The sequence below is a fragment of the Mixophyes fleayi genome, chromosome 11 (genome assembly GCF_038048845.1).
Source record: "Mixophyes fleayi isolate aMixFle1 chromosome 11, aMixFle1.hap1, whole genome shotgun sequence".
Lineage (NCBI taxonomy): Eukaryota > Metazoa > Chordata > Amphibia > Anura > Limnodynastidae > Mixophyes > Mixophyes fleayi.
Window position 1 is genome coordinate 75,869,756 of NC_134412.1, and position 19,572 is coordinate 75,889,327.

The following is a 19,572-nucleotide window of genomic DNA, read 5'->3' on the forward strand; positions in this document are numbered from 1 at the left end:
GAATGTTTCTCTCCGGGGAAATTAGGAGCCGAGGCCTAAACTAATTCAAAGTTTTGCAGGAGTGCAACTCCCAGAACGTCACATTATCCGGTGCAGGTAACTTTAACAGGGTATTTTGGAGCCACCGTGTTATTGACGTTGTTTGTGAGGCAGACTATGACTTTTTTTTTTATCCATTGCTCATATGCTGTATAATTTGATAATCAGAACATACACCCACTTGTATGCATTGAAAAAACATAAATATTTTTATATTGCTGTATTTACTTCAATGTCCTGAAACTATTCATGCACAGACACAGTGTGTTCTATTATAATATATATATATATATATATATATATATATATATATATATATATATATATATATTATAGTGATAGCATGTTACTATGCATAGCAGTGCAACAATAATAATTCATAACTGTTAATAATGTGTGCAGAATTAATTATCTGGAATTAAATACCTTTTTTTTGCCATCAATTAACTCATTTAGCCCAGGTCATTGGAAAATAAATGGTAAAAAAAACAGAACAGACTATTACCATACTGAAAATAAGTCACATAAACAGATATGTTAAAGGGGTTTTGCACTTTCTATACCTTGCAAGGCTCACCATAAAATTAAGGATAAGTAAAAAAGAAATAAAATATGTTCACCCTCAATTTACTGATCTTTGGTTTAATCCTTAAATTGGTATATGGAAATTTTAATAAGGCTGTGTAAAGAGCAGTGTGTGTGCAAAGTGTTTTTTTTTTCTGTGTTATACCACTTTCATACTGCCGCCCCGGCAATATCCCGGGTTTTTGAAGAGGGGTTTTTGCAGGGGCTCGGAGCGTCCCAGCTCAGAAACACCATTCATACTGCACCTCGGACCTGGGAATTTCCCGGGTTGACCCCATTCATACTGCACAAGTCTGTGCCCTGGCAATTTGTGGGAGTTATCACCAGAGCAGTTTTCATTGGCTAAAAGATTCATAGTGCAGGCGACCCGGGAATTACCCCTCCATAAATCCCGGGTTTTTGGACCCGGGATTTTTCACTTGTACCATTCATACTGCACCAAGACCCGGGTCGTTTGAGCTCGCCCCGCCAAAAACCCGGGATTTTTGTGCAGTATGAATCGGGTATTAGTGATTTGCGAACAGTTCTCAAATATGTTAGGCCACGTACCCACTCCATTTAAAATGCTCTTTTAACACACATAAAAATGCAAGTAGAAAGAATGTTAATAGCAGTGCGTTTTTGTACACATTTTATATGTGATTTTTATGCTGTTCATATGCACTTGATTATGCATTTAACAAATGCACTTAAAATGCTTTTTTTTTTATCATGCGTCTGTTCTATATCCTGGTGACATCATTCTCTAACCTGTTTATCTTTGAGAGAAAATAAAGTTTGTCATCCTGGTGAACCTAATCCTTCCAGCTGTAGCTGTGGCAGCACTGCTGAATCACAAAAAGAGTTTAAACGAGCAGCAGATTAGAATGAGGTATTGAGTACATCCTGTGCTTTCTAATCGACTAACGGACATTCCAACCTTGGATCTGAGGACATATGATGACACATTCTTCAAGACCATTAATGTGTTATTGCACCTACTTCGGCAGTAGTCTCTCTTCCACTCTCATCATATGCTCCTATTCCTGGTTACAGAACTTTTTTGGGCTGCACCCTCTTTATGGAATTCTCTCCCCGGCCCAATAAGACTTTCCTTATGTCTTCATACCTTCAAGCGTTCTCTGAAAACCCACCTTTTTTAGACAAGCTTATAATATTCCTCAACCACCCTCTTAACCTCACTCGGTTACCCTATTACCACCCTTTACACAGCTAACACAGGACAACAACACTCTGACCCCCTGACCAACATTGCTGTGTGACTGGATAATATAGCCCACTAAGCATTTTCTGACTGCATTCTGACTGGACCAATATGCAATATGTAGAACTTAACCTCTTGTAACTCCCATTGTCCCACACATTGTAAGCTTGCGAGCAGGGACCTCTTACCTCTCTGTCTGTCTGTATTACCCAGTATTGTTTTATTACTGTGTTTGTTCCCTATTGTAAAGCGCTACAGAATTTGTCGGTGCCATATAAATAAGTGCTGGAAACATTGCGAAAAAACATGCACCATGTATTTGCAAATATTGTTTTCATTAAAATAAAAATGACCTTCTGTCTGCCATGGTTTTGACATGGACTCCTCCTAATTCAGCACATGACTTAGCAAATTTATTCCCAGCTCTCATCCCCTTTGATATAAGTTATAATGGAGGGGTGTTGACAATCCTCTTCAGCTGCAGGCTGCTTGGTCACATCTCGCTCTCTGTGTGAGCTTCAAACATCACATATGTAAACTCTTATTAAGGCCCCTACTTATTAATGACCCTATTTTTAACGCAAACCCTTTCAATCCTTATCGCAAAGACAGATGTGCACCTAATGGCAATGTGTGCAAGACCTTGCAAATAGTAAAACAATTAACATTATGGACAGTTCAAAGGTAAGCACTGAAAATGTCATAATAAAAACACCATGTTAAAGTTGGTGATATCTGCAAATGGAATTTGTGCTGAGGGTATTTAATAAACATATATATGTAGCTCCTAAACATGCGTGCTTTCCAGCTGTGCTATTGTAGGTGGCACAGTCCCAATTCAAAGCTATTTGTCAGGAGCATAGATGACCCAGTGGCGAATCCAGGTGAAGATGATCGGGACCCTGGTGGGCAGGGTCAACTGGGACAAGCCAATCAAAATGATGGATGGGCGTGGTTATGCTAAACCCCTCCTCCCTAAAAATAAATTCTAGGTGTGTGCCTGAGATGGACATGCTTGCACATAAGCCTCATTGTGTGTTTCATTATATCATTTAGATCTTCAAAGCAATATGGAAAACTATATTGCCCCTGAAAGTCCTCAAGATGAATCAGAAGAAGAAAATCTACCAGATTACTTTTGGGCTCAGGAAGAAAACATAAAAGGTGAGAGTTTATGTAATTTCTAAACTATATATATTGCACAGGTGGGCAGCCTCTGCAACACTCTCTAATCTACATGTTATCCTTATCATGGTCTAGCAAATGGATTTATTGAAAATTTAGCTTGTAGTTTAACTGAAGCTGGACTACTACAGATGGCCTGTCTTTGTTCATTTATCTCAAGCAACAGCTGCTGTAGAGCAGACCTCTTGTGAGGATGCAGCATATCAATTCAATATGCAAAACACATCATGAATATTAGTCAGGTCTCATTAATATTAGTCCCGAAGTGCCACAATCTATAGTTTAGCTATAGCCAGTTTGGGCTATGCTAGTGCCAGTGCCCTGCAATCTGTTACATGTGGCAACTAGGTACTGATGCTAGATACTTGCCACCTGTACCCTGGCAGATGCCGGCTCCCTATGGAGCCTGAGCTGATAGCTGTCATTCTGTCTCCTGAATGTTGGTTGCAGAAGACCGTGTGACATTCGGACAGTATTGCTGGTCTCATGGGGACAGGCTGTTATAAGCGGAAACAAGTAATAAGTGTCTTGCAGTCAGAATTGACCGATTGCAGGGCACTTGTGTGGCCTATTCCTTAGTAGTTTCAGTATGCACCAAAGACTGCTATTTTATTTTGTGTATAAATCTCATTTAAATTGGCAGGAAATGATGACTTTATTCTTGCCTACTCACCCATAGGGGCATATTCAATTAGGTTTCCGGTCCACGTTACTGCACTTTACCGCAGAAAGTGCGCAGTATTGATGGTAATATGGTACCACAATAAAGGGGATTTTCCTACGCAACCCTATGGGGTACGCACGAAAATCCACGTTATTGGAGTACCGTGGATTTACTTTGCAGCCCGTTCCTGCGCGTTACCGCGGACTGGAAACCTAATTGAATATGCCCCATAATGTCCGTGGTGAGACTCCTAAATTTCATCAGGCCATCCTCCTGGATCCCGTATCAATTTCTTCAGAAATCGACGAGCTTTGATGATGGGGCATCATGCCCTGCTGTGTGATGCGAATTGCGTTATTATGCAGCCGTAAGGAAGGGGGAGCTGTAATGACACAAAGCGCGTTGTCACTACCCACGCTCTGGTCCCTTAGACATCCCCTCCGGGAAGTCATCATCATCAACATTTATTTATATAGTGCCAGCAAATTCGGTAGCGCTTTACAATTGGGAACAAACATTAAAAAGACAATACTGGGTAATACAAACAGACAGAGAGGTAAGAGAACCCTGCTCGCAAGCTTACAATCTATAGGACACTGGGAGTTTGATACACAAGGGCATGTGCTACATCATATTGCACACTGGACCAGCTAGAATGCAAAGGTAAAAGTACTGAGTGGGCTGTGTGTGTAGCAGTGTTGGTCAGAGGGTTGTTGTCTTGTGTTAGCTGTGTAGAGGGTGGTAATATGGTAACCAGGGACATTCCAATGTCTGTGGGCAATGGGTGCACCTGAAGCTCAAAAAGAGTTAAGTGAACCTAACATGACCTTTTAATATAAGTTTAGTTTCCATTCTTTTCTGTTTTACCTGTGTAGCGTACAACTTTCTCTGTTTATCCGTGCATCTTAATGCTTGTTTTCTTCTTGAAGATGATGAATTTCCTTTTGGAGACACAGCAGAAATACTGCAGTATGAAGATGCTCCTGATGAAATAAGTGACAGTTTTGATTCTGATTATAACTGGTAAGCTCAGTGTCTGACATCTACCTCGCACACCATCTCTTCTTGTCTTGTGTTTGCAGAATGTGCTGTGATTACTGTGATTTTACCATAGTTTTATGATGCACACAGAAAAATAGATGGGAAATAATAACCATTTGATGCGGGCTCTATGCTATTTTTATGCATCCTTCAGAACATTATGCTGAAGTGAGATGGTTTTTGAACCAGCACTAACATGTTTATTTATTTATTTTAAGGACAATCTAGTAAATGGGTAGGTTGAAATGTTTTCCTCGAGACAGACGATACTGAAGGAGATTTAGAACAGGCATTGCAACAGTAATGGAACAATAAAAGTGGTTTTGGTAGGAAAAAAATATATAAAATAGAAATAACAAGGCAATTTTCCAAGAGCTCATCTCAGTGCAACTTCGCAAAAAGTTTAACCAATCCACCTACTTTATACACTATGGGGGTACTGGCCGTTTATAAAAACCACAGTGCAATAAAAATGTGCTGTAATTTATTGCGACCTATCGGACACTTCCATTCTTCTAGCCGTGTTTAGAGCATGGAGTTAAACATCTGATTGGTCACTGTAGGTCAGAGGTTCACAAACCTCTTGTGTCTGGTTTCGGAGTACCCGATTGTAAAATATGCAATACATCTGTTTGGGGTCTAGAGGTTGAATACCACTGCAGCTTTTATAAATGTCACCAAGTTAATTAATTGTATGAATTGCACCACCGCGTATCCCAAGCCAGAGGCTAACACAAAGGTTATATCTCCATTTTTCCATATAATAAAAGTTCCACCGTTTGACCTATTAGGGAATAAAACTTGATTACAAAATGTCCTGAACGCCCAGGAAAACAGGGTAACTGAGGAAGGGGTGAACCTGTTATTTTTGGTTGCTACATAAGGCATTGTGCTAAAAACATAACATAGAACCTGGTGACAGGTCCACTTTAAAGACCTTTATTACTGCGGAGTGTAGTTGATGGCAGTACACCTGAAACACATAGTTTGATATATTGTAGAAGAAGGAAACTGTTTGGAGCATTACTGAAAACCAGTGCAGAGAAAACGGTTCTGTAACCCATAGCAACCATCATATTCAAGCATAGCAGCCATCGCATTCTAACTTTCGATTTTGCTAGTGCAGGTTAGAAAATTATATCAACCAGAGGTGGAACTATAGGTGGAACAGAGGTGGTAGGTGTGACCGCTTATGCTCTGGTTTATAAGAGTAAGGCAGGACATTAGAGTAACATTGGCAGTTCCCTACGTAAACTTGGTTTGGGGCCGGTCAATGCGCTGTTCCGCCTCTGATAACATTTCATTTGTTGCTATGCGCTGCATCACCTTTTTGCCCATGCACCAGTTTTCACCACCTCTGTCTTCTGTGTTTTGAATTTCACAAATTTTTTGATTACTTAAAAAAGAAACCACTCTAAAACGATAATTTACATGGCGGCCAGAAATCTGTACTCCATGGACGTGATTATTTTGCAAATTGTTCCTTGCTGAGACACTGAAACTGATGTATGTATAAGACCTTTTATAACTTAGAAATAGATGTCTCTTACACAGATTTCTACTTTAACACATTTAAATGCCATTGACGTAGTATTGATGGCAATAAGTGTCCTGTCCTTGGGAGGCCTTTCTTTCTACAGCGGCAGACACTGGCTCGCACACGCTGAGCTGAGTGGAGCCTGGCTCACATTCAGGAAGCCTTTAGGTGTCAAGTAGGACACCCGAATTGTTTGTTGATCATGTGTTATGCAGGGACATCGAACTAGTGGGGGAGTAAGTACAAAGTACCAGGGCCCGGGCATGCCAGGGGCCCCTGGACTGTCTGTGTAATGGGAGGAGCCACTAACTTGGTGCGGAAACATTCCACTCAGTGGCTATGGCAAGGGCCCCAAAAAGTTGTACCAGTGGCTGTACCGGGGCCCTGATATTCCTCTTGGTGATCCTGGTGCCATGGGGTCAGCAGGAATACCTGGTGAAGTGAAAACTGGGTTTTACTCCAGGACAAAAAGGCTCTGGGTAAAGCCCAGATCATCCCTCCCGCGGGGCCTCAACTGTCAGATGTTTAACATTTGAAGTTTAAATAAACCGTTAAAAGTAAAAACAAGTTTTTTCAAAACCTAATAAAAACTTATTTAAAAAAAAAAAAATTAAAGACATAACTGTAAAATGATTTATGGACAGATAGAGCAGATTGACGCAATTAGTGCCACACTGGGAGATGATCTCTCCAATCCTGCTAAACTCAGCCTTCCTACTATGGGTTACAATTGATAAAGTGGGGTTATTGTGGCACCAACCATCATATGGGAATGCCGGATAATGCGGAATCATAGTACAAGTGTTTGGTATCTCTGTAGAAGATGCAGAATAAATCCACCGTGTATTTTATAGGTTTGCTTAATTTAGTAGCTAAGTGAGTAGTCATGAAATTCTCTTTAAAAAACCAAGCATGTTTTCCCCATATAATGTCCATAAATGTAAAATATATTTATTACACTGTGGTAGCAAAAGAAAGCCATATAAAATCCACACAATTGGAATCCTGGCACTAAAAAAGTTATTTAAAGTCAGACAAAATAAACTCCAGATACAGGTGCTGTACCCAGCTGTCCTCAGGGAGTAGTGCTAAACACTCCACTATAAACCGACAACAAACACCAAATTAGTAGAACAGCGCTAGATCATATATTTAAAAATAATTTATATTAAATGATCTCCTATGGTAGAAAATAAAATTGACATATTATAAATAAAATCAAAATTATAATGGCAAACTTCACTAATAAGAAATCGACTTTCAATAAAAATATTATTTTTTAATTGATTAAATCTCAGAGATTAGGCACACACAATGCCACCTATAAAAATAAAATAATTTATATATAAAAACACAGAAATGTACATTAAAGCATTTTCAAAGTAGTTCAAATAGAAATGATGCTCTTATTGCTGAGAAAAGCCAGACAACTGAAAAATCTAAGAATTATATATTATAGGGAGAAAAGGGGGCTATTTATTATAGAGAGAAAAGCCATATGGATAGATTTATCAAACTTTCTCAAAAGGAAAAGTGTTTGTTGCCCATAACAACCAATCAGATTCTACCTATTATTTTCTAGACTGTACTAGACAAATGACAGCTAGAATCTGGTTGGTTGCTATGGGCAACACCTCCACTTTTCCTTTTTAGAAGGATTGATAAATCTACCCCTTAGACTTTTTTACTAATGTAATGTTTTTTTTTCTTTCATTTTTCCCTTCTTTTATTTTGGCGAATCAGGAACTGGAAGCCCAAGTTCAGGCTCCCAGTTCCAGTGTGCTAGCGATAGGCTGGCTCACGCATGAGCAAATAGTCCTAACAGTAGAAAGCGAGAGCCCTATTACCGCTGCCAGCCAGTATCGCCAGGGACAAGAGCATCCCTCAGCTGCCCTGGCAAACTTTTAATGGTAAATTGGCCAATTCAAGATTTTCGATCTTATGGCAGCAATCTCAAATCTTCCATATTGCCCAATATTGATAAATAGACCCCTATGAATGATCACACAGTAACTGTCACCATCATAGTGAATTATATAATAAGGAGCAAGTAATCCACAAAGTTGTGGATCAAAGAGCTGAGTCCTGAAAGCTACTATTTGGCTTCTGTGTCTTATTACTTGGTGTAAATTCAATGGTAAAGAATATTCTCATATTCAATAATGTCCCATCCAATAGTGAAATATGAAAGGAACACTGTTCTCTCATTCATAGAACAGCTACCTCATACTAGTTATTAAGATGGAGAGCACGCAATGCCGATAAGACTCACAGTTGCATCTGAGGCTGCACAGTAGACTTCACACTGCTTGTGTCTGTTTTCTCCAGCACAGATTGTAGTTCTGGTATTTTCTCTCACAGAGGAGCCATTGCGCGCCAGTGAAGTTTATTATGATGAACCCTGTCTCATCAATCTCCCCCTGACGCGTTTCATCTGTCTATCAAGACTTTATCAAAGCCTATCTTGCTCGACCAATAAAAAAGAACAATATAAAATTATCTTTGTTAGAGACAGAGTTTATGCAGTGGGAAAATTTGACAAATGATGAGGCCATTTGAGGTGCAAATTTTCGATAGCACATATTGATTTGCAAACCTAATATTTTATGGACTACGCTTAATGTAGAAATATGTCTTAAGTTTCATATATTTTCCCTTCTAGGCCTAATGAACAGTACAAAGATCAGGATGAAGCAATAAAAGCTATTAGACACGTTGACAAGGTTCGGACCTTCCAACTACGTAAAACACTAAACAAGCTGGACAGTTTTCATCAAGATAAAGAAGTTATGATTTCAAAAATCAGGTTTGTTTTTCGGTATATTTCACAATGGCCTTGAAGCAAAGAAGTAACTATATTCCATGTGGTTTTGTGAGCTATGAGGCTGCAACTCCTAAAGTGATAATAAAATATCTCAGGTATCCCACTAGCTACACCAATTTAAAGCTGGAGCTCCGTTATAATGCCTGGCAGTGGCACTTTTATAAATAATCTCACTTTGTACAAGTAGAAGTTTTTCAACAAAGTAAAACAAAGGCAGTTGCCTGGGCAATGTATCCAAAGGGGCATGTGATGTCAGCTTCCTCAGCCTAGAATATTGTGACTATGAAAGGAGCCACACTCCCATATACTGATGTGAACTTGGCACTATATTAATGATAACAATAACAGTATTGAAGCTGCTAATACAGCTCTCTCATACCATATTCTGTGCTGTGGTATCGCACTGTGTATTATTCTATAGCACTTTATATTGATCTATCGCACTGTGTATTATTCTATAGCTCTTTATGTGTTTCCATGTCTTTTTAAGACCAGGTGGACATACTCTTCAATTGTGATGGAATTTCTTAGATGTAATGTTACAAAACATTATTCTTCTCAATGAGTATTAGATGCTTGGAACACACTTTCTGAATATTTAATTGAAAAGCATCATTAAAGCAATTTAAACCTGCCAGTTTGTATCTAAAGGATAGAATGTTAATAATTGAAACCTGCAGATTAGATGCAGCACATGGTCTTTTTACTTGATATACTGCTGATATTTTTGTAGACCATTATGCTCTTTGTGTTTATAAATAAATGAAATGATTTGCATATGTATTTGATGCTCTAAGTGTGAAACCTAATGTTTTAAACTCGTATCAAGCCAAAACTAAGCATATTCGTGCCATTTCCCTGCTTCATTTGTGTCAAGACAATATATTCCATTAGTTCTAAAGAACCTTTGATTTGCACTATCTAATGCATGTAACTTTACGTCAGCTTGTAAGATCAGAGTCCACCTCTGCCTCATATGCTAGATTTAAGCTTGCGTGTTTCTTAAGATGTTTGTAACTGTCGAATCTAAATCAAATTGTTCACCTGTAAGTGTCAGTTTATCAGTTATGAACTCATCAGCTGGAGAGATATAAATACACTGCATAGTTTGCGTGTACAATTAGCTCTGCTTTATTAGTTACAAGTCCATATCTATATAGCAAAAATCATTTATTACAGAAAACTACTCCCCAAAAGGTTTTAACCACTCTTGCTCCCTTTACCCAGATGTTGCTATATTTTCTCATTTTCACACAGGAATACTCCCCAGGGGGGAGTTGGCTTATCTCCTGTGCTGCCATATTCAAGGCCATGAGCACAGTCTCCTGCAAACAATGAATAACTCCTACAAACTAGCTGTATCTAATCTGTCTTTAAGCTATAAGAGAACACAATGGCTATATGGCAACAAGATGGCGTCAGCTTAGCAAAATCACATTTCTCATAACTCTGGCCAAATAGGCAGAGTCCTCAAAATCATCATACATAAAACCATGGGCTTTCTGTGCAAACACTACTATCGGTTGCTATGGTTTACAGCATATTTTCTATATTTGCCCACGCTCTATGGGACCCAGCCCACTTCCTAGTAAAGTGGTCTGGACGGGCACCTAGATGTCGAGATAGTAGCTAATCGTGTCATTTTAGTCCCACTCCACGGTGCATTGATGCAGTATTGGCATTTTGCCATGGGGGGAGGGGCCAAATGTCAGGATTCGCTGCGCTCTCCTCTAGTCACTTGAGATTCTCCCTGTGCACTAGTTTTCATAAGTGTCCCCAAATAACTGTTTTAGGCAGTGCTGTTGCAATTGCTTTTTTTTTTTTATTATTTGCTTCTAACAAATCCAATATAATAAGCCAAAGGAAGACATGTATAATTATTACATTTGCAGTTATTTTGTCTACACGCTGTATATAATGATTAGTTATTTTCTACGTATTTGAGAGAAACTAAAAGATAAACTGTGACGCAACACACCAATCTGCTCATACATCCATAGTCCTGTTCTAGTGTCGTCCATACTGTCACTACAGTCCTATTAAGACCATGATCATTTGGACCTCTTGGTCCAAACATATTAAGCTGAATTCAACCTGTGGAAAATCAGTCTGCAATGTGGCAGACCAACCAATCAGATTCTAGTTATCCTTTATTTAGTACATTCTACAAAATGATAGCTAGAATCTGATTGGTTGCTATAGGCAACATCTCCACTTTTCAAACCTGCCGGAAACTCGCAGCTTGATACATTTACCCCCACATGTCTTAAAATACATTGCTGTCTCTTGTTTCAGGGAAGAACTGAGTGCATGTCGCCAGAGAATACAGTCATTGGAGGAACAAAAAACTAGTGTGGAAATGGATATTCAGACAGAACAACAGACCAATAACATGTAAGTGGGTAATTCAGTATGCATCACCTACATATTACATAGAATATATCTCTGCACATAGTAGACAGCTGTCAGGTTAATGATCCTTGTTATTGGTTGAGTTGCAGTTGATGAAAGTGCATTGGTCACCTGCGCTCAGTGGAGGCAGCCGTTTTGTTGGCTGAGCCAATCGGTTTGCTGGGAACCAGTGACATCACTGACGCACGAGGCACAAAGTGAATCGATAGGCTGAATAGTGATTGGCTGCCCCCTCTGTGTGTAGGTGACGTGTTCCCCAGCCTACAGGTAAAAACATAGTAGAATGTTTATTACGCTGTGAGCCTCTTGTAGCCATGGTTCCTCAGTGACAAGCAGATGGTACAGGTGATGCAACATCTCCCTAAGGTCCTCGGTAGTAACTCATCTTTAGCCTCTTGTTTCCCCTGCTCAGCAGCTGCATTAGCGTTTGAAAAGCTGACAATCTGGAGGTAAGACACAGCCGAGTACAATATAAAGCAGGATTAACAGCACAAATGTCACTGTGAGTTGTAGGAGGTAACCTTCGTTGCTGTATTGTTCTGTACTATGCAGTAATCTGCTGCTTTGCTAGATCAGTGTACTATGTAATCTTACATACAGCTTTGAATTTTATAGTACCCTGTAAAAAGTAAAGACTGAGGGATAGATTTACCAAAAGTTTTAAAAAAGGAAAAGTGGAGATGTTGCCCATAGCAACCAATCAGATTCTAGCTATGATTTATTTACTACATACAGCTGGAATGTGATTGGTTGCTATGGGCAACACCTCCACTTTTCCTTTTTAGAAAGTTTAGAGGATCTACCCCCGAACGAGCTATTACTTCTTAGTGAATGTAGAACCCTAACAGAGTAAATGTGTGTATAGAAAGTGTGAATTTGTGCATTCTTGATTTGTGGGTTACTCAGGAATATATAGGTTGAATATTAAAATCTCACTAGCTTCTAAATATTTTGCTTTATACATTTTATGATTTATACTTTTGCACATTGTATTTGTATTTTTTATTTTATACAGTAACTAACTTCGTAGCATAAACAGAAGCACAATAATATACACAAATGTAATCACACCATTGTACATAAATATTTACATGCTGTATACTAGATCAATAACGGGAGGTGGTGGGAGATAAATGTGGGTTTGAAGTCTGGTTAGCGTGTTGGCATGGCTGTTTGTATATCTTTATATTTTATGCTTTTAAATATAGGACAGTATTATTTTATATATGTTACAAAAAATGAAAAGTGAAGTTGATGTTGATTTTTTTTTTCCTGCATTGATTTGCAATTACTGTGGAGGTCGTTTACTCAGCGTATCTGATGGACACTGCGGTACATCCTGGTTGTAGACAGGTGCATCTCAATGGTCCATCCAGCAGACCTAATACATCTCCTCTCTGCACTTGGGAGACACCTCTGAAAACTGCCCCTCAATATGTAAAAGTACCTACCCTTCTACTACCACCCATTTCAACTAAATACATTTTTAGGAAATTACTATTCAGGTTATCCCTATTTATGGGATGGGGGTCATTGGCACTGTTTTTTAATACAGATGAAACATTTGTGTGCGAAGATCTCTATTACATTGCTTAAAATGCAACATGGAGCTGGGAAAATGGGTCATTCGGCTAATTCCAGAAAATGTCTCCTCTGACCCTAATACTTAACCCTTATTTTACAGGGCTGGATGCTCCCCTCTCCAAATTCTCATCCAGCCTCAGCCTGGCGTCCCCCCGGTACAGTAAAACCAGCCCCAGGCTGGTCATTGCAGTGCTGGTGCCTCTCTTGGTGGTGGATGCACTGTTTTTTATACCCTTCAGCGCAGAAGCTAATAGCCCTGCGCTAAAAAGTGCTGGGGATCATCCCAACCTCCCCTGAGCTGTGAGGGCCAAGAATGAGCCCTGAGGTGGCAACTTTGCCATGCCAGTGGTTCCAGATTAATGGACAGGGGTCTCTAAGAATGAGGTCCCCATCAATGACTAAAGAGTTAAAAACACACTTTTCAGATAAACTTTAATCATCATTATCAGCTATTTATATAGTGCCACTATTTCCGCAGCGTGGTACAGAGAACTCGCTCACATCTGTCCCTGCCCCATTGGAGCTTAAAGTCTAAATTTTCTAACACACACACACACACATATGTTTTTGGAGTGTGGGAGGAAACCGGAGCACCTGGAGGAAACCCACGCAAACACGGGGAGAACATACAAACTCCACACAGATAAGGCCATGGTCGGGAATCGAACTCATGACCCCAGCGCTGTGAGGCAGAAGTGCTAACCACTAAGTCACCGTTAATGAAATAAAGACTCCCCAAACCCATTTATTTTATTAATCCTATATAACAAATCTTATTTTCTTCTTTCTTGATTCAGCATAGTGCAAATGTCTTTGGCTGCTTGTTATCGATTGGCCAGTGTAGCGTAATCCCGGGGACGTCCGACTTTTATTTATTTTGCTTATTTTAAATTTAAATTTGGCTTACTTTGCTTTTGGGTATTTTTCAGGTTGTTTTTTTCTTTTCCCATTCCGGCTACATTTGATAAAGAAAATTATTTAAAAGATGTAAAAATGAAACTATTTAATGAACATGATGAACAAAGGTTTGGGAAGTCTTTTATTTAATGAATGCTTGTTTGAAAATTGTGTGTGTTTTGGTATAATGGGCAAGGGTCCTAGGGATTAAAATTGTCTCTTCAGGGGTCCCACTGGGTCAGGAGGATTCTCAGTGCTTTTAGCACAGTGCTGGTAGCCTCTTGTTGGGGGACTCTGTTTTTTGTCCAACATTCCTATTAAAGGCTCCAGCCCTGTATTGACAAGGCTGGCGCTGGTTCTCCCTATTATGGGGACCATATGCTGGAACTGGCCTAGCCTGTCTAGCCGGGTGCTGGTTCCTCTCCAGCAGGGAAACCCCATGTTTGCTGTATAGCACTGGGACTGGTTAAGGATTTTAGGGTAGTAGGAGACCACGCTGCTCCTTTTTATTTCATTTATTTAATAACATTAATAGTTATGTCATTCAAACAGCTTGGCCCAGACCACATTCAAAACTTTGATTGGAATTGGGGAAATATTTTTTTGTTTTTTTTTAGGCAGATTGATCTAACAGCATGTGCTTCCATCATCATCATCATCACCATTTATTTATATAGCGCCACTAATTCCACAGCGCTGTACAGAGAACTCATTCACATCAGTCCCTGCCCCATTGGGGCTTGCAGTCTAAATTCCCTAACATACACACAGACAGACAGAAACACAGACTAGGGTTAATTTTGCTGCCAATTAACTTACTAGTATGATTTTGGATTATGGGTGGAAACCAGAGCACCCGGAGGAAACCCACGCAAACACGGGGAGAACATACAAACTCCACACACATGGTCGGGAATCAAACTCATGACCCCAGTGATGTGAGGCAGAAGTGCTAACCACTACGCCACCGTGCTGTCTCACCTATCAGAACCACCTCTATCTGATTTTGGAAAGTCACATCTGATTGTGAATACAAATACAGAACACGGCTCTTAGAACATTGCCGTGATCAGAACAATCAATTTCATTGCCAAACATACCCACTGCGACTTCCTTTATTTCACGTTTCAGATTGGTGGTTGCGTAGCTGACCTTAATAATTTCCTGATGTTGAAACCTCTTCGGAAATCTAAAATTAATATGGGGCTCTACCAGAATCGTAGTTTAATAAATCCCGGTCTCTATGATTGTAAAGATGACTTCTATACGTCACCAGTACTTGCCCTAGCAAGCAGGTGACATAAGTTTCCATAATTCTGTGCGGTTATACAATTTAACTCATGACCAGGCGCTGGCTTGGCTCGGGGGAAGAGGGGCATAAGCCCCCCAGGGCGGTTCCATAGTGGGCTACCTTGGGCTTGGTCACTGGGTTGCATGCAGTTTTTCTTCTTTAAAATGTTCCTAATAGAAGCATAGAAACATAGAATTTGTTAAAAACCTCTTGGCCCATCTAGTCTGCCCATTTACAACCTATGGTAACCTCAAACCCTATTTGATTCTTTATTCAAGGACGGTGGCTAAGTGGTTAGCACTTCTGCCTCACAGCACTGAGGTCATGAGTTCAATTCCCGACCATGGCCTTATCTGTGAGTAGTTTGTATGTTCTCCCCGTGTTTGCGTGGGTTTCCTCCGGGTGCTCCGGTTTCCTGCCACACTCCAAAAACATACTGGTAGGTTAATTGGCTGCTATCATATTGACCCTAGTCTGTGTGTGTGTGTGTTAGGGAAGGAATTTAGACTGTAAGCCCCAATAGAGCAGAGACTGATGTGAGTGAGGTCTCTGTATAGCGCTGCAGAATTAGTGGCACTATATAAATAAATGGTAATAATAATAATCCTTATGTCTATCCCAAGCATGTTTAAATTGCTTTACTGTATTAGCCTCTACCACCTCTGATGGGAGGCTGCTTAGCCGAGTCTCTCCCCCTGGGCTAAAATGTGCCAGCCAGCCCCTGCTCAATGCTCAAAGTATAGTGCTTGTCATTCCACCAAGATCAGCAAATATAATATAATACATATACCTAAAGGGACACGGCCACAATATAATGAAGGGCATATATGTGTTCTTTCTCAATCACTGAGTTCTGCTATTTTAACTAGTAATAAGATTATATTTGTGTTCTCTTGTTGCTGCTATAGGGCTGCTGTGTTCCGCCTGCAGGCTCTACACAGGCGGCTGAGCGCCGAGCTGGTCAATGAGGAAGACATGGAGTCAAAGATCGCCTCCATGCTGAGAGATAACGAGTGAGTTCCCCTATTGTGCACTGAACTTGCTGTAGTTGAATCACTTAAACATTGTAAAAATATATATGTTAAATTTGTCGAGTGATATTTAATACACTTAAATTGTCTCTCCATTATATATAGTGTGCATATATCACTATTACTTTGTTTGCTGTGAAGTTGTTTTGTGGATGATAAGAGGAACGGTTGGCTATACAAAATTCTAAAATTCATCTCCTCAAACAGTTCTAGACATGTGCATAACATTGGGTGCGACTAGCCGCTCTGTCTCCTAAAGTGGGGTGAGAGGATTTCCCATTTGTCCCTCATACAAAGTACCTTAAAGAATTGTATACTAGTTGTGTGCGCTTTAAAATACAGATATTGTAGTTTTAAGCATCAGTAGGTCTGCTAACAAGACAAATACCACACATATTTTCTACAATCTAATTTCTCTCATTTTGTTGCCTTACAACCGTCCCCCCACACACAATTTTTTTTTATAAATAAAGTAACATTTTACTTTTCATTATGGGAAAATGTTTTATACAGTATAAATAATAAATAATAAATAAAATAATAAATATTAATAAATAATAATATAATAATAATAAATCATAATAATAATAAATAATAAATATAAATAATAAATATTTTATACAGTACCAGAAATAGTAAATCAACAACTGCTCACGATAGTTTTACCACCAGATCCTGCGTGACCAAATAAAGCTATTAAAGTAACTTAAGCAGTAAAGTGGCCTTTAGCCATCTAAATCTCTTGCTACATAACGGAGTGTTCTTATTGGACAGGTATGACCTCTGGCAGATTGATGTGGAACAAGGAAAATTTACCAATCTACGCAAGAGGCTTCAGCTAGATGAAGAAGAGCTAGACAGACAGAACAGAGACTCTGCAGACCAGCGAGCGCAGAGGGAGAAAATGTCACTAGCTCTGATAGAGCGTAAGAAACGGGCAGAAAAACTGTAAGTAAATAGAGAGCCGGTGAGTGCTTGCATGGCTGTGTCATTTCTAAAACTACCTTTTACAACCGTAACAATCTACCCTGGTGCAACAGTGAATAAATTGCTGTTAATGGCGATTCTTTATACGCTACTTAGCTGGGAATGGTTGTATGATTGACAGTTGTACTCCAACAGGTAGAAATGATTGACAGCTGGGGGTATATTTACTAAACTGTGGGTTTGAGGGGGGCGTGGCCTGGTGGAGCATGGAGTAGGCTGTGTACGGCGGAGCTCCCCAGCCTAAATATCCGGAATTAATATCCTGGCGTGAAACAACCCACTATACTTACCTGGTTCAGTGTCGGAACCTCACCCGCTTTATCCAGTCCAGGTCTGAGCTGTGTTGGCGGATCACGGAGGCTGAACTTGGCGCTGGTGTCCGGGGCTGTGCTGGAGTAGAGATCGCGCGGGAAGGAGGAGGGGGATCTTCATCTCCGGAGGTGCCTGGGTCGTCTGGCTGCGGGTGAACGGGCGTCCGCCCGGCTGGTGAGGAGGCTGTCTGGTGTGGAGAGGGGATGCCTGGTGGTTGCCGGTGAAGGAGCCGTGTTCCCGCCGGGAAGCGAGCCGCGGCGCCATCTTGGGAAGCGAGTATAAGAGGAGAACATACAGAGAGTGGCTGCTGTAGCATGCAAGTTTCTAGGTAAGCGTTGGAAACTTTGCCTGAAAAAGTAAAAAAGGGTACAGTCTGTGCCATTGCTGCCTGGAGGCTCTTTCTCCCTGACAACTCTCTGTGTGTAAGCTTGGGCAAGACTGTGTTCATTGATTGGCTCCCTGCTGGTCAAGTTCTGGTTACAGTCCCGACTGCTGCTGAATGCCTGCTGTGGATTCCTTTATTTGCCTGATATACGTGCAACATCTGGTGGCATACCCATTGATACCAGCATGGGTAAGCACTCTGCGAGCACTACTGCTGCGGGCAGATTGGAGAAGTATGCCCGTTCAAATCCTGCTACAGCACCGGGGGGAACTCCTGCATCTGAGCCGCAGGTGCCTCAGTCTTCTAAGGATGCAGAGACGCCTGTTGATGCTACTCTTCAAGAAGTCCTGAAAGCTATCGCTGCCTCTGAAAAGAAGGTAATGGACAAAATTGGAGAGGTACAGGTTGACTTGTCATTGATGAGGCAGGATTTTCAGAAGATTCGTGAACGTGTGTCGGAGACAGAGGCCCGTATATCCATATTAGAAGATACTACAGTTCCTTTGCCGCAGAAAGTTGCTGGATTGGAAGCTCAGATGGCGTCGGTTAAACAAAAAATGTCAGACATGGAGGGTCGCCTCAGACGCAGCAATGTTCGGCTGGTGGGTCTCCCTGAAAAGGCAGAGGGTGATGCTCCGGAGACATTCTTGGAAAATTGGATGATTCAGCTGTTTGGCAGAGGGGAGTTCACGGCCCAGTTTGCGGTGGAGAGGGCGCATCGAATCCCGACTCAGATGCCACCTCCTGGTGCGCAGCCACGCACATTTATTGCTAAACTGCTACATTATAAAGATCGGGATGCTATTCTCCGCCTGGCTCGGACCAAGGGCCCCCTACTGTACCAAAACCAAAGAGTGGCTGTGTTTCCTGGCTTTTCGGGGGATGTACAAAAGAGCAGAGCCCAGTTTATACAGGTGAAGCGTCGCCTTCGTGAGATGCAGCTGCCGTATGCTATGCTTTTCCCGGCTAGATTGCGTGTGGTTGCAGATGGAATAACTCATTTCTTTGGATCTCCGTCGGAGACGACTAATTGGTTGGACAGGAGAGCTCCTAGTGGTATTCGTCCGGATTGAAGATATCTTTGGTGACGTATGGATCTCCTGGACTGAAATGATGCTGTTAGAAATTGTATGCTTCAGATAGTTAAAATGTCTGAGTTATGCTTCACGAACCGAGATGGTGCTATTGAGGAATGTGTGCTTTTGATAGTTGTAATGTTTGAAACTTGCTCCGGTAATGTTTATCACTTGATTCATGTTCATATATAACTGAAATGTTGTGATTAATATTGTAGGTATTTGGTTGCTTATGATAATGTTAGTTATAAGGTTATTTTACTTAAAACTGCTGGATCTTATGGTTGGTGTTAATGGATGGTCTTGGTATGGAGGGTTAGAGGAGTACTAGGGGTGATTTTGTGGGCTGGGGAGCTTCCCTTGCTTAAAGGGTCGCGGTTTCCCTCTCCTTTTTTTTCGGTGCATACGAGTATTTCCATAAGTGTGTGGAGATAGGTGTGTGCGCTGTGTAAGGGGATGCGGGATAGTTATAAGGGGATCCAGGTATGTCTAAGTTGGGGGTGGATATACGGGGAGGG

At 40.7% G+C, this 19,572-nt stretch overlaps 1 protein-coding gene across 3 annotated transcripts in view; it reads left to right on the plus strand.

The window, feature by feature from the left end:
- CFAP74 (cilia and flagella associated protein 74) overlaps window positions 1-19,572 on the plus strand; it is a 112,093-nt gene continuing 92,521 nt past the window's right edge. For all 3 annotated transcript variants that reach the window (XM_075189599.1, XM_075189600.1, XM_075189601.1), the window contains exons 1-7: window positions 1-96; window positions 2,885-2,992; window positions 4,607-4,700; window positions 8,918-9,061; window positions 11,375-11,473; window positions 16,172-16,276; window positions 17,069-17,242. In XM_075189599.1, coding sequence (XP_075045700.1) covers window positions 2,899-2,992; window positions 4,607-4,700; window positions 8,918-9,061; window positions 11,375-11,473; window positions 16,172-16,276; window positions 17,069-17,242 — 710 coding nt within the window. In that variant the 5' untranslated portion in view covers window positions 1-96; window positions 2,885-2,898. The remainder of the gene's footprint in view (window positions 97-2,884; window positions 2,993-4,606; window positions 4,701-8,917; window positions 9,062-11,374; window positions 11,474-16,171; window positions 16,277-17,068; window positions 17,243-19,572) is intronic.